Source organism: Diorhabda sublineata, chromosome 3 (assembly GCF_026230105.1).
Source record: "Diorhabda sublineata isolate icDioSubl1.1 chromosome 3, icDioSubl1.1, whole genome shotgun sequence".
NCBI lineage: Eukaryota > Metazoa > Arthropoda > Insecta > Coleoptera > Chrysomelidae > Diorhabda > Diorhabda sublineata.
In genome coordinates, this window is record NC_079476.1 from 17,046,645 (window position 1) to 17,072,491 (window position 25,847).

The following is a 25,847-nucleotide window of genomic DNA, read 5'->3' on the forward strand; positions in this document are numbered from 1 at the left end:
AGCCTATGATGTCTTTTCATTAATACTTCTATTAAAAAAGGAAGCAATTTAATGAATTCCGATAGGCCTAATTTCATCAGCTATGTCGGTTCTGGACCGGAACTACATCATAAGGAGTGGAGTGTTATCAATGTCAACGGAAGTGACGTTATCCGACATATCGGCCATGTTGAATATCAACTGTCATCTGTCGTGTATTCTATGTCATCTGTTATTTTCGTTATCTGTCAACTGTCGTATGTGATATGTCATCTATCGTTACCGCGTGACCCGTGATTTATATGATTATAGTTTCTGTCGTTTGTGCTGTGTTGTCTATGATCGCTTCTGTCGTGATATCTATGATCTACCCGTCACGTGTCAAGTTTCTTGTGTGCTGTCAACTTTCCTGTTGTCTATGTCTATCATGTCCGTCATCTGACGTGTATGCGATGGTGTTTATGTGTCATCGTGACGTCGTAAAACTCTGTATGATATATATTCGTTTTTTTATTGAATAATTTCGTCTGAGCGGAGGTTTTATCCTACGAATGCATGGTCGTTCCTTTTGTATTATCATCACCCAACTACATAGTCTACGTAGACCCAAATTTATAACTTTGTGAATTGAAATATGCATATGAGGTGTTCTGGATCGCCAGCCTTCTTTTTAAAAAAAGCAGTCTGGACCATTGCTGCATGAAACTCAATCAAATTGCTTCCACTCCAGAATGTTTTTAAGATCGGTATTGATGGTACTGATCTATTGCTGCCTACGGAATTGGGTGTTAACAGTGTGAGATATCGTCGGCAGGTTTCTACTTTTGTTGAATAGATCGTTGATGTACAGGAGAAAGAAAGTAGGTAACAAGATGCATCTCTGGTGAACACCTGCGGCCACAATAATGTCTTAACAATGCAGGAATTTCATATTTATCGCACTCCATACCAGTTCTTATACAAATGCACTGCGTCGTACTGTGCTTTTCATACAATTAGATACTAGTAACGACATGTTTAAATTGAGGCGTAGCAATTTTCATATATGAAAACCCTCTATACTTTTTAAAATTTTATATTACAGACAATAGTTCTCGCTTTCTTAAGCAAATCACTTTAATATATTTTGGTATTCGGAAAAGGTAATTGGATAAGTTTCTAATTACGATATTTTCGATCATAACCTCATTTTAATCCAAAAAGTATCAAGTTAATAATGTCACGATTCCAAAATTGTTTTCCGTTGACTCATTCTATAGTTTAATATTCCGAATACACGCCTTTAAACTCCTTAGCGACTTCAGAAACGATCCTGTATCCATACAACTCTAGACGCTGCTTATTTACGAAAGAGAATTACGAAGAGCAATAATTTATTTCTCTCTCACTCTATGCCTTCTCTTTTGAGTTCGTATCGACGACGACAACGACGCCATTAAAGACTCAAAGATTATGAAGAAGCAGAATAAAAACGAAATTGATAGAAAGGAATTGGAGCGTGAAATTTGTTTTTCTATAGTTAAGGAGCTGAAAAAAATAGAAGTACGTATTCTAATATTATTTGTTTGAAGTACATAATTGTTATATTTTTATAACAATTATGACAATTATGAATGAAATTCTTATTATTAAAACTTGTACTCCTTTGTCAGCTTGTTTATTGGTGGTCGGGGGCGTATTTGCACTATAACCCCGCATTTGTTATATAATATATAGTTTAATAGTTTTAAAATGAGTTGTAAAAGCTATTCTACTTACCAAACGAAAATAATAATCCAATTTGAATAGTTGTTTAACTTGATATAAAATAAAATTCGTCGAATCACCGATTCGGTTGTCATTTCTATATATATCTGTTATAGTAGTCAATACGAGTTTATATCTTCAAATATTTTATTGAACATCATTCATCATCATTCCTTGTCATACACCACTGCAATCCGACTCCGGTCCGATATTGCTCCAAAAAATGGATCCTTGCGGCACACATGTCCTACACGCTCCCGAGTTATTTCCGATTTTCAACTCCGGTTCGATACTATCGCCACTCTCGCTAGTATCGATGCAATTAAAATCGTGAAAGATTCTTTGCCCAAAATGTTTAACTGCGATTTAGTCATGGTGATACTTTGTTTAGAAGAGGAAGATGCAGAGAACTGGAAAGATATATGGATAACAGAGAAAAACGCGGTTTTTGGGTACATTCAGTTTGGAAAAGAAGATCCGTAGAAGCACAAAAATATTATTACAAATTCCTCCTGACATGCGTCATGCAGCAGTTAAACGAATATATTGCATGATCGGATTATTCATGATCGAAGTTGTGTAGGAGTGGGATTGGACATATGTCGGTGTGAACTACGATGTTCAAACTCAGTATCACTCCACTCTTAGACACTCGTGCGACCGTATGATCGTAGTCCGACAAGAAGGATACATGATAGGTATTTTCCGGCGTTAAGTAGGAGTACAAAATGTCCCTTTATCTCCCACTCTTCTACGTTACAGAGTTTTGTTGCCGCCAGTGACTCAATGTGATTGCCACGAGCAATTCGGTTCAAAGTTTTCTGAACGATTAACACTAAGATGATTATAGTTCACACCAGGTATTACGTCAATTTTTTTGTACGCCGACCACTTGTCACACATAATAGTTGTTCCTGGATTGATGCGCTAACGTACTACTACATTTAACAATGTTCCAGCAGAGCGACCCTGGAAATTGTACAAAAAACACTTCTTACGGTTATGAAAAATGATTTTTCTTCATTGTATTCTCCTTACACTAAGAATATGTGGAAAACACTACAATATCATGTGGAAGTTTTATTTCATTTTGGGTTTTAAGTCCCATGTTCCTCTGAGCATTTTTAGCATTTGTTGAAAGCAATTTGTGCCTTATGACTCATCCTTTGAAGGTGTTTTTTCAGCCAGTCTCTGATCCAAAGTCACCCGGAGATATGGCAAAAAAAGTTGACACTCAGAGTTGTAAAATTTCTATTTCAATTACATCACAGAATTATGTTGATAATTAATAAAAATCCTATTTTGGATTTATATTACTACGAAATAAATGAAAAAGCCATGGCAAAAGTACTTCGTTCTGTTTGTGTAATCTTTCTCACGAGTCGGAACGTGACTAGCAAATCAATGCTAGACTATAAAATATAAACAGACCAGAACTTATACAGAGACGGATCCACCATCGTAACTCAACAAATTGAAGGGCTAAAAATTAATTGCCATAGAAAAAGGTTTACCAAATTTTTATACGGGAAATAAAATATTATGTAGTCGTAGAAATAAAGCGAACAGTATCTTTTTTATGTAAGAAGCAAACACTAGTGGATTAGCCCTATTGCACTATATATACATCGAAGATTAAACTACGTCGCGGGAGTTGAATCTCTGGAAACGGTGTAGCTTCGCTGGGATCTCGTCGTTCGAGATCTGATCACGACAATTACAAAAGTTTCGCCTGGGCTTGTATAACTATAGAACAGTGAGTAGGTAGAAAGATACAGTTATATTGGTTTTTCCTAAATATTGTATCAGATATATTGGATATATTTAATTGTATGCTATTAGGACATTAAAAAGGGATTTCCTAGGTCATATATCAGTCAGCCAGTGGTTCAAGGATTATTGTTTTGTCGAAGAAGTTGTTCGGAGGAGAATTGTGAATCAGTATTATGTATTTTTAAATACGAGGGCACGTGGCTATAAAATTAATCCACTGCCTACACAAATTATTGCCTACAAAAGACCACTAAATGAAGCTTTTAAAATAATAAAATATTTTTCAACGCCGGACCTGAACACAATTGCCCGGTTGCCTTATATAGATAGTCCTCTCATGTTTATCTTCTTTTTTGCTTCTTTTTCTCGTCTTCTTTAACCGAGTTGTGAATGGCCTTCTTGATGAACGTGAATTGAAAATTAGACGCATTGTTTACCAAATACGGAAACATTCTCTTTGACTTTCAGACTCGGAATTGAAACAATTCAACTTTATTATTCACGGAGTTAAGTTGGTTTCTTGACTGGAAGCTAAATGGGAATATACGATAGAATGAAATAAAATGAGTTTTGGAAACTTTTTGATGTTTCACATCTTTCCAATTGAGTTAATTACAGTAAAGAAATTGTATTCAGTTTTGTTCATTATTATACAGAAATCGCAACGTTGAATTAAAGAAAAGTCGCATACTACGAGACTGGTAAATTTTCGACTTAAAAACGACATTTTTTGACCAAACCAGAGGTATGGTATGATGAGGTAATGTTCTCATTTGATGGAAATACCTCTCTCGCAAATGAAAATTTAAGGTTATAAAAAAGGAAAAGTCGTTGGGCGCTGTAATTGATGAATACGACGGGTGATCGTAATCGTGAATATTAGTCAAGACGATCACAGAAGTGTGACAAATAAACTATATTTGTTTTTTATTTTACTATTGCTATATTATTGTTAAGGGAAAATCCATTAAAAGAGTAGGACACTGCTTTCAGATGGAGTCCAAAGATCTCCAAACCATCACAGAGACTCCCTGTTTACTGTCGGGATCACACATAGACCTAACATCCATTCTTCCCTTGACCTGCGCACAAACACTCTTCTCTGACACCCACAAACCTCAAACTTTGATTCATCATTCCATAAAACTCGCTCCCACTCTTCATGCCTCTAATTTTTAGGGTCCTTGCCTATTGCAACCTCTTATTTTATTTACTGATCAATATAATACGTTTATCTTCAGCGGTTGTGGTTTCTGAGGCCTACCTGAACGTTTTCTGTAACTAAAGCCTCTGGGGATTTCTTTTGCCTAGACTAAGAAGACTTGTGATTAATACACGATAGTTTCTTGGTTTAACACATTTTAAAACTTATAAGTCTGAATTTGCAAGATCGAATTACGTGCTAGGGTAAAAACCGAGTTTAGTACTTTTTGCTCCTTTGACAACCGTTCTCACTTACATACATGGTGTGACGGCATAAGCATCAAGTTTAACACCAATGCGATAGAGCGACAGTTTAAGCGAGGGTCAAGGGTACTATGCTAAGGTTGAAGGTCGATGATCCCCGTTTTTTCTGTACGTTTAGGCATCCCGTCGAAGCAAACTTGACTTGAGTAATGAAAATGATAAAATGGCGATAGATTTTTAGAAAAAGTAATGATATGAGCATTATAAGCAATTATTTTGACTGTAAGCCCATTCATGAAGAAACCTGAATCTCTGCGGATGGCCGAATATAAAACCAAAACGACCATGTACTAGTGGAAAGAAAGCATTCAAAATTGAGCGCCAGAAAAGCGTACGCGGGCTCAGATCACGGTATGGGCTCAAGAAAACTTCAGGATCTGGTAAAATATGACGCAAGTTTCTTAAAGGATGAAAGTGTGAAGGCGAAGTTTGAGAATACTATGACCATAAATTTGGAAAACAAACAAACATGTGATGATTTCGGAACAGGGATCGAGAAAACAAAAAAGAATGTGACACAGCACTAACTAAGAGATTGATAAAGAAGACAAAAAAGAATGGTTTGATGAAAACTGCGAACAGGTATTAAAAAACCAAACAAAATAGAGAATGTTGAAAGACCCAAATGACAAATTAAAACAGGAGTAGGCTCAGGAAAAGAAAAAAGTACAGAAAATACAGAAATCGAAAGAATCTGAGGACAAACAGAAAAAAATTGAAGAACATTACATAAACAGAAACGATATAAATGTTTGTCGAGAGACAAAAAGAAGTAAAATACCAATCACGACCTGACATAAATTCTGTGATCAAGACTATACTATATCCATAGGAAAATAAAAATTTTCTTTTCCCATAGGGACAAGAAAAACTGGACAGGGGGCGAAATGATAAAGCAGGATAGAAGACAATGAAAGAACCTGTCTCCGTAGAAGAAACACCATCGAAAATAAAAGTAGAAGTGGTAAATAATATTAAAGGCCTGTAGGAATGGGATTCCAACAGAGGTTATAAAGGATAGTGGCCGATGAATATCTAATTTGATTAAAAATATATAGGAACAAGAGCAGATGCCAAACCAATGAGATAAGTCAATAATTTGCCCAATACATAAAAAGGGGACTGTGGGAATTAAAGGTATATCACGTGATTGGATGTCGTATACAAAGTCCTACCCAGAATCGTAAGAAATAGGTTGGGGCTTTAAAAAGGGGAAGTCAACTAGTGATTAAATTTTTACTTTGAAGGCAATCCAGAACACTAGCTATGACCAAGGAAATTTTTTTACTAGTTGGGTATATAGAGTTCATCCTCTAGCGAATGGCGACCACGACTGAAACTAGCGAAACACGATCTATCAAAAGTCTAAGCGAGTAGATAGTCACACGCTGTTGGTTTTATCCAAAGTCTAAAGTCACATGGATGACCCATCAATTCGATGTTTTGACTGTTATAAATGTCTTTGTTTGAACTGATGTGTGAGAGTTCGTAATGTCGTGGTGGAGAATGATTCATCTTCTGCGATTGGTTTCCCTGAATTTTTAGAACACATGTGGCAATCAAATGTTGGTTTATCAATCCAAATTGACAATTTCTACGTTCCTGTACTGGAATTGTGGCGATATGTTCAGTTATTCCGAAAAAACATGCGACCATTTGCATTACTTCAGTTGGATTTCGTTCTTCTTTAAAAACTCTTACAGTCGATTGTTGTTCAGTATCGGACGACAATGTTCGCGATTTAATTCCATTTTTTACCCAGATGAATGTTTCAAGAATCTCTATATAACCCAAACAACAACTCGTATGACAACACATTTTGAGTACGGTCACCATTAAAAATGTCAAACTTTATGATGACAATGTCAGATTTGTCATATTCATATCGGTGTTGCCATAAGTCAGTTTATTTCACTATTTTAATATGTACAGATGTGTTGATGGTTGCATTTAGATTGTGTGAGTCTGAGATAGAGCTCTTACGTATTTAGTCCATTAACTTATCTTTCTAACTTTCCTAAAAAGGATACAGATAGAAATTTATGAATCCTGGTGAATCTACTCAGGATAATAAGATATTTTGATCGAATTTTTGAATCTTCGCCAGTTTTTGCAAATGTACAAACTTTACACTAAATCCGATCGTTCAAAGTAGGGCAAAATTGAGGCAAATAAGTCATTATGAACACACAGCTTGCACTACCACTACACCCACAATTACACTGTCTGACGCGCGTTTCGATAACCAAGTTATCGTCTTCAGAGACTTAAGATAACTCACTAACGATTCCAAAAATTTCAATTTAGCAAAAAAGTCACTTACATACTTACAGGTGAAACCAGTAAAAGCATGTTAAAAAGTGTATAAATCCTAAATTCTTTATATCTCATGTCTTTGTTAAAAGTCTGGTGCATCGGCATAGTTCCGCCACTGATCATCTCTCTTTTTTTTTTGCTTTGCTCAGGATATTTAAAACCCTCTCGTAAATTGCGATGTTAAATAAGAGTGATGTTTTTAGGGTTGCACGAGTTAAAATTCCCATCTTTATTCCTAAAATTCTTGGAATCTAATCCCACAAAAGGTAATTATTTTTCCGTTCCCTTTTCTCTTTTTCTTTCATCAGTAATTTCGAACAAACCACCTGCTGGTCTCCGCCGTATATTTCGCTCTCTCTCCAAATGAAATCGTTTCATTTTTTATTTCGTTTGTTTGTATTATCCGTGACTTTGATTTTTTGAACCAATGACATGGAAAATTTTTAATTAAATGTTAGTAATCTTTTCATTAAACTTTTATTAAATAGTATAGGACGCAAAGGCAAAAAATAGCCACCTTCTTATTAAGATGCATTTTGATAAAGAAAATTGTTTCCCAGAAAGGCGGAAGGCAAAAAAACTATTGATAAAAAATAAGGTAATGCATTTTTTGACTGTTCTTATAGAATGAAATTTTATCAAATTTAATTAAATTAGTCGTTTTCTCGCAAAACACGATTGGGACCCATGATGTTAGATTGCCTTCTTATTGCTGCACTACAGGAATACAAACTTTGTTGAAAATCATTGTAGAGACATGCAAAGTAAGTAACTGTGGTTACATTAATCTTGTATCTCGTTAAACTTTGATTGGGAATTTCGAAGAAACTTATTGGAACAAAAAAATTTTGAATTGCGCTACAAAAACGTATTTTTGAAGGTGCCTAACATTTTTTTGTGAAATCCTAGCTTCCAATAATAATTAATTTATAATCACGCCATCAGAAAGTTTCAAACAGGAGCTTGAACTTCACTTTTTATGTAAAACGCATAACAAAAATTACTTTGAACTTTTACTGTTCGGAAAACTCATTTTTTCATGTCTCCGATAAGTGAGAACCGTTTAATTGGGGTTAATTTATAAAAACATCCCGTAAAATGATCTAGTTGTCAATCACCACATAACCCCATTTCACTTTACAAACAATATTACTCATGATGTAAAGACTACAAGGTGTGTCCTTACCGAAGACCAGAAGACCAATTTACAACCTCTACTGCGCAGTCCCACTTTCCGCCACATTGGCTGTCACCAGCTGACTGATTCATATTTATTTACATTGAGTATATAGAGTAGTTATTGAAATTAAAATGCCTTCTTGTTCTGTACCTTCATGCACAAATAATAATACGAATTATAGATGTAAAGATATTAGTTTCCATAAATTTCCTACAAAAGAGATTAAATTACCTAACGAATGAAAAAAGTTTATGGAGAAAGACAACTTAACCTCCAACACGGTAAGTGTTTACAAGTTTATCGTATATTTTTTTTTGCTGGGTGATTTAACATTGATCATATATTTATTGTTTGAATAGCGAATCATTCGTTCGAATCATTTTAAAAAAAGTTGCTACGTGTAAAAGCCCGAGCACTTGATTAAAAAAAATAGCAGAAATGCTGTATCACCATAAACTATTCGTAGTTTGACTTGCTGCATACTATATGTTTGGTTATGTTAACCAAAGTTTTACAATTCGTTTTATTAATAAATTGTTAAAAACACACGATGTATTTTATTTATTATCTAATTCTCCTTGTTAAACGGAAAAATTTATAATATACATTCTTTTCATGGCAAAAAGTTTTGCAATCTATTTAAAACTATTGAATTCACATTAATTTGAGAATTTTTTTTATTGAAATAACAACCAAGCCCAATTTACCATATGCTGAATTAGTTTTTCATAGTTTTGTATCACATTCACTACTCAATGTTTCGTTTATAACAGTCTTAAAACGATAAGATTCAAATTCCCGCATTGAATCGTTAGGCCAGAAGAACAATATGACCGATAGTGGGACAGGTCTCTCGTTGGCTGTGGCTATCCGGCTGCGCAAGAACACACCTTGTAGTCTTTACATCATGATATTACTATTAATTTTTGTAACCATTACAAATAAGAATTACAGTGGATATTTAATTAATGAAAATGAAAATAGAAAAATTAAAAAAAAAGTTATTTGCTTTGTGGGATAGTGGGAAAATATTGTACATAACTCGCTGGAAAGAGATAAACACACTCATTATGGGTGTTTCAAAAATTTCGCATGTGATTGTTTGGTGATTTTAATCGATTTTTTTCGCTTAATGCAGTGATATACCTCGCATGCAAACGTTTTGAAACACCCGATATGCGGGGAGTATACGTCACATTTTGAATAAGGCAATTAGAAAACAGCTGATCTACGTTAAACTTGCGGCCGTGGGGTAAAGAATTTATTTTCTCGTATGTACCCGTGTTACCGTTTTGTGATTTTTCCGCTAGTGAGAGTTGTTTTTTATTGTTTTTATAGTTATATGGTGCTTAAAAGGCTCCATAGAGAGTTTTTAGTTTTGTTTACCCCACGGCAGCCATCTTTAAATAGGTAACATCTGATTTTGACAGTTTGTTAGATTGCCAACTGATAATTATACTATTATTTCCAGAATCGATCACCATCTGTGACGTATTCTGTGAGCTCGAGAAAGCCTAGATCGGGTAGGACTGCAGTTCCAGATCCGGGGATCGCTCCAGAACCACCTGATAAAGGTAAGTAAAAAAAATTTATCCAATTTCTTTCAAATTCAAACTCTGAACCAATGACCTTAAATTAGTTATCTATGTACGTCTTCTTTTTGTTGTTACTTCGTTTTTTCTTTATTAACATTAACATTGTTTTTTCGTTTTCAATAATATAGTTAAAAATATTTTTTCCTCAAGCACGTGTTATCTATTGATTTACCACTTTAATTATTGTTGCGCACATATTTTTATACCTTTACTTGTTTTATAAATACAAAATTCAAAGGAAGAATGATTTATTTTTCTGCAATTGCCATCCCTTAATGTATTATTCGATGCAATCAACGTATATATACCAAACAAGGTTACGAAACCTCTGTATTGCACCCCAAATCGAGAACTACCAACAACCAGTTAGTCAATTACTTTGGTGATACGGCCATTTTTGCACGTGTACAACTAACATCAAAGGAAACTTGATTAAAGTCGATGTGCTTTAATTAAACGGGCACATACAAGCTTAATAAGGTACGAGAAACAGTGACGTAGTTGAAATTTTGCCAATAATAGAGAAAACAAAACCAAAATAATTTCTAGGAAGATAAACAGATCTATAATCTAGAAAATAAGGTTCTGAAAACATGAAGATTTTTATCGGCAAAGCTATCAGTTGGAAATCATGATTGCGCCAGAAGTTGTTACGCAGAACTGATGAGACGCAAAAACTTCGAAACTAGTTAGCGGTCGCGACCCTCTCTTTGCAATTACGAACCATTAGGGATGTTGGTTCCTACAAAATTGTCGAGGACAGATGTAAATTGGACATGAAGGTAATCCCTTTATCTGTATTTCGAAAAGGTTCGCTACTAATAACATGTTTATTAGTCGGAGGCATTTTCTTGACTACCTACCTGCATCTGTAGGTACGGAACAATATATGTCTTCATGGAAAAGAATTTTTCCGCTGCTACAGAAAAAGTTAGCGACTGTCAGCTGTTTAGCCTGTGATATCTACCTAGACACATCACTGGAGCCGTGTCCTTCGTTTTTATAGGGGCTGTTTGTGCGGCTCCTACCTCTTTCTTAAAGTTAAAAATGCATTAAAAGAAGCAAGATTTGAGTTTGTCGAAGCTGTATATAAAAGCAGCGCCTATCTCTTGAAGGAACTGACTTATTTCCTGCACTGTTTCGTACAATGGAAGATTCGCATGGAACGATGTAGGAATAGAGGAGGGGTATATATAGAAAGTGGTAATAAATATAAATAATATCAAAATCATCATCAATATCAAAAAATATTGTATACCACTCTCTTTATTTAATAGCTACACCTCGTACTTGCAAAATACGTCGAATTGAGGAATTTATGAGAAAATATAGGAAAATAGTTGATAGACTTTCGATTGGTGACATGAGAAGAAAAAAAGTGATGCTTTTTATCCTCATTTTCCGGACTATTTGGGATGAATCGTTCTCTGTGTCTAAATGACCTTCATTTGACTTTGTCAAAGTGCCGTTTTCTTAGTCATAACAACACGAAGCTCATCATCACCACGATTGATCTTAGTGGGAGGGGATGCTTCTATTTTACGACAAAGTCTCCAGTCTAGTCTTTTTATTTCTTTTTTAGCCATAAAAAAATTGTCAAATGATACACATGTGGGCGGGTTGATTTCTTTTTATTGTTTGTTTTGCTTAATATGTATGTTAATGTTTGTCTGTTTGGAATATTTTCTATCTTTTTATGTTTGTAGGAGGTTGAATGGAGATCGTTAACAATTTTTTACTCTAATTTGTCTAACGTAGACGGTGAATGACAGGTGATTATATTCGAGTTCCAAAATTGCGTAGGAAGTTTATTTCTAATACTAGCTCAACCAGCATCGCCCACGTTGCCTATCATAGTGTAAACTTAATAATACACTTTTTTTATATAGTCTATTCAATTAGTGGTCGACACAAATTACCTGACAAAAAGCAATACCAATAAATTTGTTTCTATATAAGAACTGTTTATAAACAGTTTGCTCAATAAAACAATAATCCTTCGACCCTGGGAATCTCTTCTTTTGGAAACTTCAGTTTCCTTTCTTTTATACCTCATAGAATGCAATTAAACTAATACTTGCCGATATACGTCGTACACGTTTTAGGAATACCAACATAACTACATTTCTCTACTTTATACACCCCCTTATATTCCTTCTTTACACAAACCCAGGCGAGACGTTTTGGATTGAAGACACTCACATATGAGGTTTAACCTTATTTTGATTGCTTTCTTCTTCTTGTGGTACCTCTCCGTGACGAATGTTGGCGTTCATCATGGCAATCTTTATACTGTCAGCAGCAATATGAAAGAGTTAACGGGATATTTCATTGAACCAATTCGTAAGGTTAATCTTCTTCCTGAACCCTATATTTTGCTCTACAGGATCATTTGGAGCAGTGTTGTACATCTAGATTTGTTTTGTATTATGTGGCCGAAATACTATAGTTTGCGAGTTTTCATGGTTATCATTACTTCTCGTTCTTTTTTCGTTCTTATGAAGACTAATTTGTTACCCGGACCAGTCCAGGGGATTCTGAGTATTCATCTATAAAGCCACGATTCGAATGCTTATAATTTTTTGCTCAAATCTTGGTTCCATAAAACAGGACAGATAAGACATACCATTCTTATTTTTATTTCAAAAGCGAGAAATGCCCTTATTTGATCCTGTTGATCCAACTCTCGTTTATAATAGTACCAAGGTATTTATTTTGATGGACTTTTTCTAATGGAAATTGATTGATATGTGACTGTGACATTAATATTCAGACTTCGTGAATCTTCTGTATTGTCAGCAAATTCAATGGTATCATCTGCATATATGATGTTGCTTAGCCTGTATCCATTTAGCAGTATACCTTTTCCAGTCTCACTCAACGAAGCGGCAGAATTCGTAGATTCAATCACCTTCCTGACTAAGAGAAGAGAGCGTCAAATTGCCGAGACGTCCATCGCTGGCACGCTGGAGAAAAAATTTGATAAATTTTCTTTCGTTTTAAATGGAAAAATCGGGTCATCGGCTCGTCCACATAATATCGAAAACTCACAAAATCGTCAAAATTATGGCGATATCTGCTGGTACCACACGAGAAAGTGCAGATCACCTTGGAAAATTCGTAAAACGCACACGTCGATCTTTAATGGCCACTCGCTTCTTCGTTAAAGATCGAGGAACAAAGAAAAAATACTCACCTTCACGATCGTTGCACTAAATCCAATATACAGTTCAATAGACGATCTAATTTACAGCCTCCTACGATTCTAAGGTTTGCGCTTTAGCTCCAATAGAGGTTTCCTATTATTCTAAGGCACTTAAGTGTTAATTCCTTTTTCTTTGAGTATCTCCATCATTATTTCATGTTTCATTCGATGGAATACCTTTAAATAGTTCATCAAACGTCGAAACTCACGTCTCTGCATCTTTGTATCAAGCCCTGTAATGAGAAAAAGGCTTCCCTTGTACCAAGAGCATTAATAAACCCGAATTTTTTGGGAGATATTTGGTTCGTTCTCACGTAATTTGTGAATTATCCTGTTGATTCATAAGACTATTCTTATGTTATTCTTCGAATTTCTTAACGTATGGCTTCTTAGGAAGCATTAAATTACAGGAACTTTGCTTTTACTTATATTGCTTGGCGAGCTAAACTAATGAACCATAAACAATAAAAAAACTGTTAAATGTTAAATAGAACACGTGTTTCGAACTTAAAGTTTTGAACTTATCATCAAAATACTCTGTACGTATGCCTACCGAAATTACAATATGATTAATAATGCGTCTAGCGTGGTATTATGTTACATGAATCGTCCAATCCTAGCGACAATGAATTCACCGCTCGAACTGGGTTAATGATCACGTTATAAAAGATGGAAAGCTCATTACGATCGACTGATGATTCTTAGACCATTAAAAGCATAATATTCCGGTCCACCCAGATCCGGAATTAAACATTTTTATTGAAAAGTAGAGTTAATTAATACATTTACTTCAATTATCCGTGGGGATTGAGAAATTTGAGCTACAGAAATGTTAAATTAGAAAAAAATAATAAGAGCAAGGAGCCTTGACCAACTAATATTTAAATAATAGATGAGACTCCCGTATCATACCAGGACGTTGATGCGGACCTGATCCAGCTAGGGGTTCGACGTTGGAAGCACTATGCTTAGAACAGAAAGGATTGGCAGTCGATTGTTGAGAAGAGAAGAAAGAAGAAAAATTCTTGCTAGGAAAAATAATGTAAGGCCCGTAGATTCGGAAAATACGACATGATGTGGATTCCGAAGTGAAATTTACGGAGTGTAGAATTGATATAATTCTTGTATTTAATATCTAATAGAAATGTATATATTATCATATAGTTGTGGAGAAATTAGATAATATACAACAATAGAGAGTGAAAAACAGGAAAGCGTCTAGATTTTACAAGTTAACTAAAGATAAAATCAAACAAATTGACTAAAAAGGAAATATTACTGCTTTAATAATAAAGTAAGGTTTTAGAAAAAGAGATTAAGTTTATAGGAAATGATAACATTTGGATCCGATTCTGTATGATGCATTATGAATCACTGTATTCGAATCTGTCGTTAACGGTTTAAAATAAATGTAAGTGAAGAGAAAACCCGTTCTCTTGTTTCCAGCGTTTTTTATGCTAATTTACGACGCCATGCGATTCGCTGCTGCGCGTGTATCGACTTTTAATCGTTTTTTTTTTCAATTTGTTTCGATTTTACATTTAGTATTTTTAATTTAACTCGCCGAAATAACACAAAGAGACAAAAATGAAGTTGTTTGAAATTGAATTTGAAAATGAATAAATAATACTCTCTGATCGGCATTTGTGAGATTTGTGAGGTTAACCAGTGAAAAGTAAACAAATGTTATACTTGGCAACTGCAATAATAAAAAATATAGTTGAAAAAAATACAAAAACGCGTTTTAAAGCACGTTATACTAAAAAGTTGAAACAAATTTTTAAAATGCTGTCTTTATCAAATTATATCAATAATTAGGTTTTGTCTTCTATTCGCTCTAAGATAACAACAAACATAGAAGCAGTAGCGTAGATGGTTCATGAAAAAAATAAAATATCTGTAATCTAGATCGAGAGGATAACAATCTGGAAAGGTCAGCTGAATAGGTCATAACCCATCGTCTTATATTTTATCATTTATAGTAATTAGTTATTGTAGAAACCGAACAAAATATTAGTGTCTTAGGCGGCTCCTAGACAATGAATTTTACTGCGCAATATTACGAATTGTGCAATATTATTGACCGTTTAGGGTTAATATTGAAGATTGTATAATTTTTGAAGAAAAGCTGGATAAACTTTCGAAAAACGCCAAGAGTAACTGGAAAATAAAAATGATAGGGAATGGTCACAATCGAATAAGGACTAAGAAAAAATACGTGGTCTTGTGCGCATGCGCGGAAAAGTTAATTAAAAAAAAAGGCCTGTTCGTGTCACGAAAAATGAAAGATAAATAGAAATACGATAGTAAACGCACCGGACCTAACCTAACCTAATCAATAGCATCGACGTGTTTCCCGATCCCATAAGAGAAATAAAAACAATAGAAATAAATGAAAAGCAATTTTATTTCGTAAATCTCTTCCATTGAAGGTCGATCATACTTTCCAGGATACAAAAATTTTATATCTACATTGATTTTATCGAAAGGGTCCACATTTTTTCGCTGGACTCGCCGTCTCTGGAGAAATTCACAAAGATGCAGGTCCAACTTACTTCTGATTCCCCCTCGATATTCCTCTTCTCATGTGCTTCCAGATGGAATCAATATTTTGGGTGTAAGCACCTGTTTCAGAGTCAACAAAGTGCTCTTGATGGTTGACTGTAAAGTGATGGTAGCCTTCACTTTCTAGCGCCAAATATCCTTTCCACCAGTCAGTACAAATGATAGTCCCAAGTTTGATACGTTTGTTTATCAACTCCATCAATGTTTCGACACTTCTAGAGTTATCAGGACATATTTCCAATCGGTAGCCGTGGCCGCCACGCTCGATCATTCCTAATATCCAATGACCCTCGACCATGCGCCCTTTATTGTATTTTCTTCGTCCGATTTTACATTCGTCTATTTCAACAACGCAACCATCCCCACCAATTTGGCCTTCATCTTCATATGCTCGGTCTAAACTGGCCATACAAACTTTACGGGTATAGTTGAAGACGTCGCTCACTGATTCTGACGAAACTGTTGGTTCCAAGATTGAGGTCTCTTCTATCGTTTGTTCAAATGAAAATCCTTGTGAAAAACAATAGGTGATAATTATTCTTTGACGGACGTTAGTGTGCCATCGTAGGAACCATGTGTCTTCTGCCGCTGAACCTTTATGGTCAAACGATCTGCCCTCGATTTTTCCGAAACATCTGAAGTGGCCAAAAACGGTATCATCATCATACCATTTAGCAAACTGGTAGTGCTTGCTGCACCATCTATTGATTCTGTTGACTGTTGGCATAAATGTTGCTATTTTAAGAAGGTTCCATCTTTTTCGGAGGGTCTGTGTCTGGGTCTGTGAATAATATGAGAGCCTAAAAATAAAAAAATGAATCATTATTGACGAAACATTGGATTATTGCATAACTACTTACATTTTTGAAAATATTCCTTTTAATTTTAACTCAAAAAACCAAGCCACAAAAAATGTTTTAAACTTGTAATGTTTTATTTACCACTAATTCAATGAACGAGCAAAATGGCGGATATTTCCTGTAAAATTTCATTAGCGTTTTTCGGAAGTTCAGCTGAAAAGTTTAAGTGAGTTTATTTTTCATTGCACCACCATATTTTTCCATTGCATTCTGTAGGGTCAGTATTGCGCTGTATTTTTTAGTCTGTGTTTCGTCTTGACGAGCGCGCGTGCATAAAAAGAGAATGAAAAAGTCAAGAAAAGAGAAAAAGTTTATCGTCGAATGTATCCAATTGTACAGAGAATTGCCATTGGTGTGGAATGTCAAAAATAAGGAATATCATGACCGTGATAAAAAAAAGTGATGCTTACGAAACATCGTTGTCTAAATACAAAGAGATGGCAAGCAAAGATGATGTGAATTAAAAATACAATTCTTTGAGAACTAACTACCGGAAGAAGCTTACGAAATATCTCCAGGCGATGAAATCCGGATCTAGTACAGACGACATATACCAACCTATATTGTGATATTATAATGAAATGTTTTTTTTACACGATCAGGAATCCGTATGGGATGAAACTTGAAATCTTCCAAAGTATTTCCAGTCGCTAGATACTGTAATGTTATTGAAAGCCGTTAAAAAGTTGGTATTGCTTCCCTCATGATTGTATTTTTCTCTCAATCATTGGCGCAACCAATTCTAGTAGATTTTAAAATTATTTAGTCACTAGAAACAGCGCAGCTCTCTGAGATTTAATCGCTTCGCGGTCTGGAGGCAGAATGAAATCTCCACAATTCCAAACGCCTCGCCTGGGCTCCTGTAAGTGTATGGAACAAAGAGCAGGTAGAAGGTTTCGGTTTGTAGTAGATTTTGAAACTGTTCCAAGTTCAGTCGTACAAAATTTTTGAAGTCTGTTTCCTCAGATATCATCAAATCTTTTAAAAAATTTTCGTGAATGTATTTCTGCCTTTTCTTGTACCAATCTTTAGACCACCGACGTGTTTGTTTATGTTTACATTTAGCCACAAGGAACACAACTAAATCTTGTTCGGACATGTTGCTTTACGCACGGCGCACACAGGATCAACACTTTTCTTCGACTAAACACGAGAACATTGTGTAGCAGTTCGTTTATTGTGCAATTTAATTGATCGTTTGGATTCTAAGCGTCTTTCAATCTTATTGTACGATAAAATATATTGTACAATGTTATTGTTGCGTCGCCTTATAGTCTGGACTCCTCTCTAGTTAATTTTTTGATTTCTTCACGTCCACTCCCTCAAGTGATTATTTTGAATTAAGTAGCACTGTTTCTATTTTTTCAACAACCATATATCAATCAACGTACTTTCCCCTTATCTATTATGGTTCTAATAATAGAATCTGGAAATTAATGGACGTCAAATCTACGCCCATGATTTGTGTTTCAACAACAGTGTTCTGAATTATCTACAAATTTCATTGTATTGTATAGTCGTTGCTCCGGACCGCCTTCGGCTTTTGTTTCGCTTCCAATTGTCGTCTGAATAGCTCTATTGATTGTTGGAAAAGGTCATCGCTTTGTGTGTTGTTTGTCCTCTATGCGCTATTTTATACTTCTACTTTTCAAAGGCTTCATGACTTTCTGGCTCTAGCGAAGTAAACAAAACGATTTTTTTTCCATTTTCCTTTCTATTTACTCGTTAATATAATTGTGAATAATATTGTTTGCAGTGATAATTCTTGTCATGCTGCGATTAACAACAAATAAATTAAAGTTTAAAAAAAATTAGAAAACACGCTCTATCAATAATCAAGTTTGGAGTAAAACTTAATTCTTGGCATAAGAAGTGTTAGATGCTTTTTATGATATTTACCATCTAACTTAGCATTTTGTAAACAAAAAATAGTTCGTCAGACCAAGCAAATTTTGGATTCTGTATTAGATCTTTACTTGAAACTCTCAAATCGAAAGGCATCCAAAACTCAAATGCATGCTTTATCTTATCTAGACTTTTATTTTCGATACCACATTTTTCTATCTAACAAATATGTGTTCCAAGTGATTTTTTTTGTCTTGATACCAAGCACATTTGATCCGGTTCCTCCTTGATGAAAATGAGCATTATCCATATACAGCTGCGTCTGTATTGTTCCTTATTGTCGAACATATGGCCGATGAATCACACAGACGTATTTAGATATATAGCTCTGTATGAAAAATAATATGTCAAAATAAAATCTTGTGCGTTTACCTGTGAGAACGCCACACCTTGTCTTGAATAGATCTAACTAAAAAAAAGTTAAATTGCGACTTATATGAAATTCCTCCTGTAAGGTAGGCACTAGGTTAGGTTCGCCCGTAAGATACTTTCAATATTTTCGCTTACCTCACCGCGAAATTCACCGAAAATACTCTGAACCGCGGGCGACTCTACTCACGACCACAAAAACTGACTCGATGGAGGAGCGCCCTCATTGGAGGTCACTAAAAGAACTACCTTACTGATACGAAATTTTCCAATTCATTAAAAATCACAGAAGTCAACAATCATCACAATCCCAGCCCTTCAGATTAGCAACTCCTATATCAAGGCCAACTCCAGCAAACCTTCTTCGTATAAAAGTTTTTTTCCTTATCTCACCCGAAAATACCCGATGTGTTTTCAGAATGAATAACCTCAAGAGTTTTTGTTATTACATCATATCTGCGTACGAACACGGATTACGAAACTATTAACAACAATTTTCGAGCTCTCCGCTACCAAATCGTTCAACAGTGTGGAAGACGTACTAGAAACTCTTAAAAATGGGCTCTGTTGCCGACGCGCCGTGTTCTGGACGACCGATAACTGTAACAACTAACGAAAATATGGACAGTAGCGCTGTTGTTAGTTGAGCAGCCCTAACCAATCTGCAGTGCGGCTATTGTGTGACTTCAAATATTCGATCGTTCTTAACGACGAATGTTGAAACTCATTTACCGTACGCGTCTCATTTGGATTCTGCGAGTAGTACATCGGATGCTTTCAGGATGCTTCTCAGTTGCAACCTTACATTTTATGGTCGCATGAAGCAACCTTCAATCTGCATAACTGCGTGTACTGGAACGATCAGAAGATCAGAAGATTTCATGCAGGATATAGCTTCGCGGAACTGCGCATTATGTATGCTGGAGTATATTAATGTTCATTTTGGAGAATGGATAGACAAACGAGGATTCGTTGAGAGGTCCGTACAGTCATGTCATAACAATTTGAAATTTGTTGATGTATTTCTCTACTATTTGGATCATTGTTTAATAAATACCAAACTATTTGCAGTTTTGCGGATTTAATGTTGGTAAACATGTAAACTGTTTACCTTCAGTCTCTGAAGACAATAACGTGGTTATCGAAACGCGAATCACACAGGGTAATTGTGAGTGTTGTTGTAGTGGTAGTGTAAACAGTGTGTTAATTATGTTTATGAGTATACCACTTTTTTTCTGCTATTAATTTTTCATAGCTCCGAGTTTATTACAGAAAAATAATGTGTTAAAAATGAGTGACATACCTTTGATAAAGTGCCAAGTTCGTTCAATAATTCAGCATAAATTAATATTTATTCAACGTATAGGTAAACCTGGAAATTTTCCAGAATGTGAAATTCATTGAAATTTGGTTTCTCATAAGAATCTAATTCATGTTACTAAATTTGGAAGTCTCTTCGATTTATATTTATATTTTGGCAAATACTAAATGGAATTTTTTCACTAATCTGGTGAAATTAGTTATTTGCTTCAATTTTCAATTATATATTTTTAAAAACAATCACAGATTATTTTGGTACAATTATAATGCAATCGTTATCCTATCAAAACAAAATAAATTAGAGCCTATTTGTATGAATCAGAGAATAATAAATACAATATGTTTTCTTTTATAATGGCAATGTAAATAATTAGAAAATTTATAACTCACTCTGTAGTAAATACTTTTAAAATGTACCCGGAAACTACGGACCTTGATAATCTTTGAAGGTTATTCAATTCATCAATTTTTTTATAACGATGTGTGAGTACTATCCAAAATGTGTATTCATCGTAAAATCCTTATTATAAATAGTACGTCTGACCTTGTCCCAGGTATCCCAATATTAAACCTTCAACTTGAAAACACCATAAAAATCAACAATAGTAAGGTAAGTAGAAAAAAAAACAATTATATCTGCACTGTCATTTTTGTCAATAGCTTTATGTTTAACAATGATGTAAGACAAGTTATCTTAATTGAAATTTTGATTATTAAAATTTGGACGCAAACCTATTAGTCCAGGAGCCGGTAACACTGAACCAAAAAATTTTTATTTAAATAAAAAGAAAAATCATTAATGAAATGAAAAAATGTTTTACCGTCATCGCGGAAATTAATTCTTTTTTTGATGTTTTCGACAATAAATTTTATTGGCTTTGAGAAAAAAATCACGCAAACTTTTTTTGCAGGAAGGGTTTAGCATACCTAAGTGTGTGATGAGGCCTAAAATTTCTCTATTATGCCGGAAAATTTTTTGTATTATTTTTTTTTTTTTATTTATTTTTATGTAATTTTTAAAAATATCTTGGTATGCGCGCTTAAACTCTGCCAGAAAAATCCCGCATACCATCTTGATGTGCATGAACTATATTAGCATCTACTCCAAAATGTACGATGTTCAATAAATTTCTTTTGGAGTAAATGTTTTTTGTGGAATGAAATGTCTTTTTCTGTGCTTAGAATAGAAAGAATATGAGGATTAATAGAATAGAATTAATAGAATTTTTATTTTAGATAAATGAAATATAATATAATATATATAATAATCAATCAATCAATTTCATCTATATCACAATGGTTTTCATTTTCTGATTCTTCACTTTCTTCTTCATTTAATTGACCACAACCTTTGAAGGTTCTGGGTCTTTATACCACAATGATTCCAACTTATTTTCTTGATTCAGTTGCCATCCACATAAGTTGGCTCAAAGACATTTTACCTCATTGCATTTATAAATATGGTGCGTAAAACTTTTTGTGTCTGTACATTAACCATCTACTTCACAAAACTACAAACTCAATCTATAGCTTCGCCGACGATAGCACACTGAAGTCGTCGTTCAAACCTTGTATTCAAAGCTTGTATTGATTCGGAATGAGTCTAATGTCTATGTGATTATAAAGATTTGTCAAAATACGTAGAAATTAAGAGACCAAAGCATCCAAAACAGATAAAATTAATAATAAAAATTTGTTTTTGTAAATTTTGTCAAATATTTTTATCGTAACCTGCTTTAGATGTACTTTAGTGAACCTAACAATGATTTATAATGTATACTTCATAGGAAATTCCCGTTAATGTTGCCAGACTCGTTTTTTTGGTAATTTGGAATGTGGCATCTCGCCAAATGCAACATTACATTTGAAACATAGCAACAAACATAAAATTTTTCAACGAGACACTATTTTGGCATCGTCGTACGTGTTGTATTTTCGCAACGAATAACTGTACGAGGAAAAAAGAATCAAACAAAATTGTTTTCATTGGCTTTTCATTAATATTTGAATTTGAGTATTTTTAACCAAGCCAAGGTCTAATTAGATATATGAGAAGATTCCATATCACGGTGTACTTATATTACTTATATTGCGTGATTTCTAACTATTAAGAAGACAGTTGATTGATAAACGAAACCCGGGACGGGTTAAGAATGACGAGGATTAATCCCAGGTCACGATAGGAATATTAAAATCTATTGCGCAGGTGGGGTGCGAGAAGCGCACGTGCATCGAGCGCACAGGAACATTTAGAAAACATTTCGTGCCTCTAGCGTACACTACCTGTGTCGAATCCGAAAGATCGCAACAAATAAGATTTTTAGAATGAGTGCATTTTTGCTATTGGTTCAAAGTTAAGTTAGGTTAGGTGGCTATGAATATAATCGCATTGATTAGGAAGTATTAACTCTTTGTTTGGGATTGAAGATATTTAAACCTGCAAGTATGCGCTTGACTGACGTGCGCTCGATGCTCGCATTCATTGCGTATTGGGAAGTCACATAGGTTCTCCTAGTGGATTGTATGAAAGGTACTAGACAAAGTTCTTGCCACGGTTCGAGCTGTTTAGAAGTTAATTAGGTGAAAATATAAGTGTACACCCAATATTATATGACTATGACTTTTTATTTTAATTGTATACTAAAAGAAGTGATGCGTCTATGGATTACGAACGCTTTATCATTTTAATACTCCCTTATTGATAAAAATAGACTATATTATTATATATTTACGTCGATTATATCGTTTGAGATCAATATCGCGTCATCACCTTTCTACGCCATCAAAATATTGTAATATACTTTAAATTGTATATCTCATACGGTAATTTGTAAAATAAAAACACCCTGTAGATAATAAGCCCTCACGTCAACTTAATAAATTCATATCGTGATCATGTTCAATGCAGCTGTAATTTATACGTTCCACTAGTTTTGAGGTCAAAGCAATTTGAGGTTATGGCAAGATTATAAATTTAATTCACTTTCTGCTAACTGCTTTACCGACTCGTCGGTCGTTGATACTTGCTAACTTGGAATAAATTAGGTGTTATTATTACATTTTGAGCGATATTTTGCTTTCACCGATTACATTTTTTGATTAAATTGTTGATTAATCATATCCACCAGTAGGGGAGATTAGTGCATAGACGTTCCAATACCGCAGAGCTCTCAAAGTAATTAGAAAATTATAATTTATGATAATAATATACAATTTTTGTTATTATTTGGGGGTTCACCATATTTTTTGTCATAAAAAATTGATATTTTGAATATTTTAGTAAATAATAGAGTCCCTGATTTGTCTCCAAAAACTATACTTTTTCACGTACAAAAACGGACAATATTCGTAAAAAACCAATGATTAAAGCAATTATCACAATTTTTCTTCTATTCTTTTATTTTCTAGGTCTACTCTAATCGAAACTTCATTTTAAAACAGATAAACATCTTGACGTTTCGACCAATGACGATCAAAACATAATTTGACATTATCAATTTTATGATTTTTCATTATATTCTTAGATTTTGTCTTTCATTCGCTCCAAAACAAAGAAATATGTAGAAAGAACACTGTAGACGTTTCATAAAAGTGATGAAATAGTGTTATCTAAATTGAAGGGCCCACAATATTTCTGGAAAGGTCGCAGTGGAGCAGATCATAACCGATTGACGTAACTTTACCAGCTTTTACCATCTATCTACAGAAATTGACTGTTGTAGAATAGCTGAAGGTAAAAAAGTGCAATTCCATCATTTTTTTAATTTCTCTGTATTAAAGGAAACCAAAGAATACAGTTCTTTTTCCACAGAACCATTCTTTAAAGACGACAGCATTTATGTCTTCGTGAAAGTCACCCGAACGAATGGATTCAAAAGTCAATAAAACCACTTTCAACAAAACAATCTGAATAGCCGATGGTGCAGTGCGAAAAGCGCACGTGCATCGGGAGCACAGATGAGCGCACAAGAAAATTTGATCTACCGAAGTGAGTCCTAGAGATGGGCAAGTATACGAACATTTGAATAATTATTATCATTAAGACAAAAGGAAAAACCATCAGCAAAATCTAAACAGAAGGCCGTCAGTTTCGGTGAGGACGATAATTATTAGAAGACAACCATCCCTCATATATAATATGTGTGCTCGAACCACCGTGTGCTCGACTAACGTGCTCTCGATGCACGCATTCCAGCCGATTGTACTATTATCAGCCTGCATTCCTTTTTGTGATGGTGGATTTAAACCAGTACATAAATTATTTGAAAAACTTTATTTTCTACTTGTAACATTTACAAAAATTTATTTATTTCGACGTGTACGCGGCCCTTCAAAACTTTCCATAATCACACTAGATTTAGAATAGATGTTAAAATTAAAATGAAACAAAATTTTCAAAGGGGCATCCATCCAATAACACTCAGAGCTCAGAATGGGGGGAGGGACTCAATGAAATCTCAACAAATCTCATTTAAATCGAGGTGGCGATAATCGAAAATCTCACGCAAACTTCAAAAAATAAAAAAAAATTACAGACATTAAAGAAAACTATTTTGAAAATACATTTTGCCAGCTAAAATAAATCTCTTGGCTATTAAAATCAGTTTGAGAGTAATATAGAAAATTAATAATAGATGATGTAAACATGTGGCATTTATTTCGTTTCGTGTGTAAAGCTGCAGAAGCTTTGATCAGCTGTAAATGCCTGTCAACGAGAAACTGTAGTCAGTCAACCAATGCGTTTAGTCAAGCGTCGTGCTAAAGAACTGCTGTGCGTTGTGGATGAAAGTTTGGAATGGATAGGCGAAGAAACCGTAGAAATTGCCCGTTATTGTCTTCTGGCACTACCAGAAATCCCAGACGACATATGTCCAATTATATAAATCGAAAAAGTTTTGTTTTTAACAGTAAATTAACTATAGTACACCTGAACGGTTTATTATTTTTCCGAATAATAAAAAGAAATTGGTTTGAAATATTTTTAGCTTCATTGTCACTTAAGGGGAAAGGGGGTCTAGGCAAATCTTACTAAATATCACCTAAGGAGGGGGGAAGGAGTCTAAACTTATGGAAAAAAGCTCACGTAATTATTGGGCGCCCCCTAACATTAGTAAATAGTCCCCTACTTATTGAAAAAAATATTTAGATTATTTTGTAATAATATTAAAAACGGCGGTAATAAGTTTTGGATTAGAAATTGGGTTTTATTACTCTCTAGTACATAAAAATAGACTATAATTAACTATACAAAATCTAATCAAAAAAGTCATTTCAAAATTATATTTAATGAAAAAACTATTTCAAAATTTTTATCTCAAAACTACTCAATATAACCGACGATTAGACTTATTATGGTAGGCATTTTACAGGACACCTTGTATATGAAAACCCTGTTATGGAATGGAATTTACCTGTAACAAGCAATATCAGTTTTTTATTCACAAGATGTCGTTAATCAGCTGTACCAGAAATTCGATCTTTCATTATTGATATTTATTATAAATTAATGTTGTAGGAATGACTTTATACCTCATTGCAGTGAATTTACAATTTTTGTGGATTACATT

At 34.3% G+C, this 25,847-nt stretch overlaps 1 protein-coding gene across 1 annotated transcript in view; it reads left to right on the forward strand.

Moving 5' to 3' along the window:
- LOC130441959 (probable JmjC domain-containing histone demethylation protein 2C) overlaps positions 1–25,847 on the forward strand; it is a 318,988-nt gene that overhangs the window by 94,796 nt on the left and 198,345 nt on the right. The window contains exon 7 of the mRNA XM_056775886.1: positions 9,933–10,035. Coding sequence (XP_056631864.1) covers positions 9,933–10,035 — 103 coding nt within the window. The remainder of the gene's footprint in view (positions 1–9,932; positions 10,036–25,847) is intronic.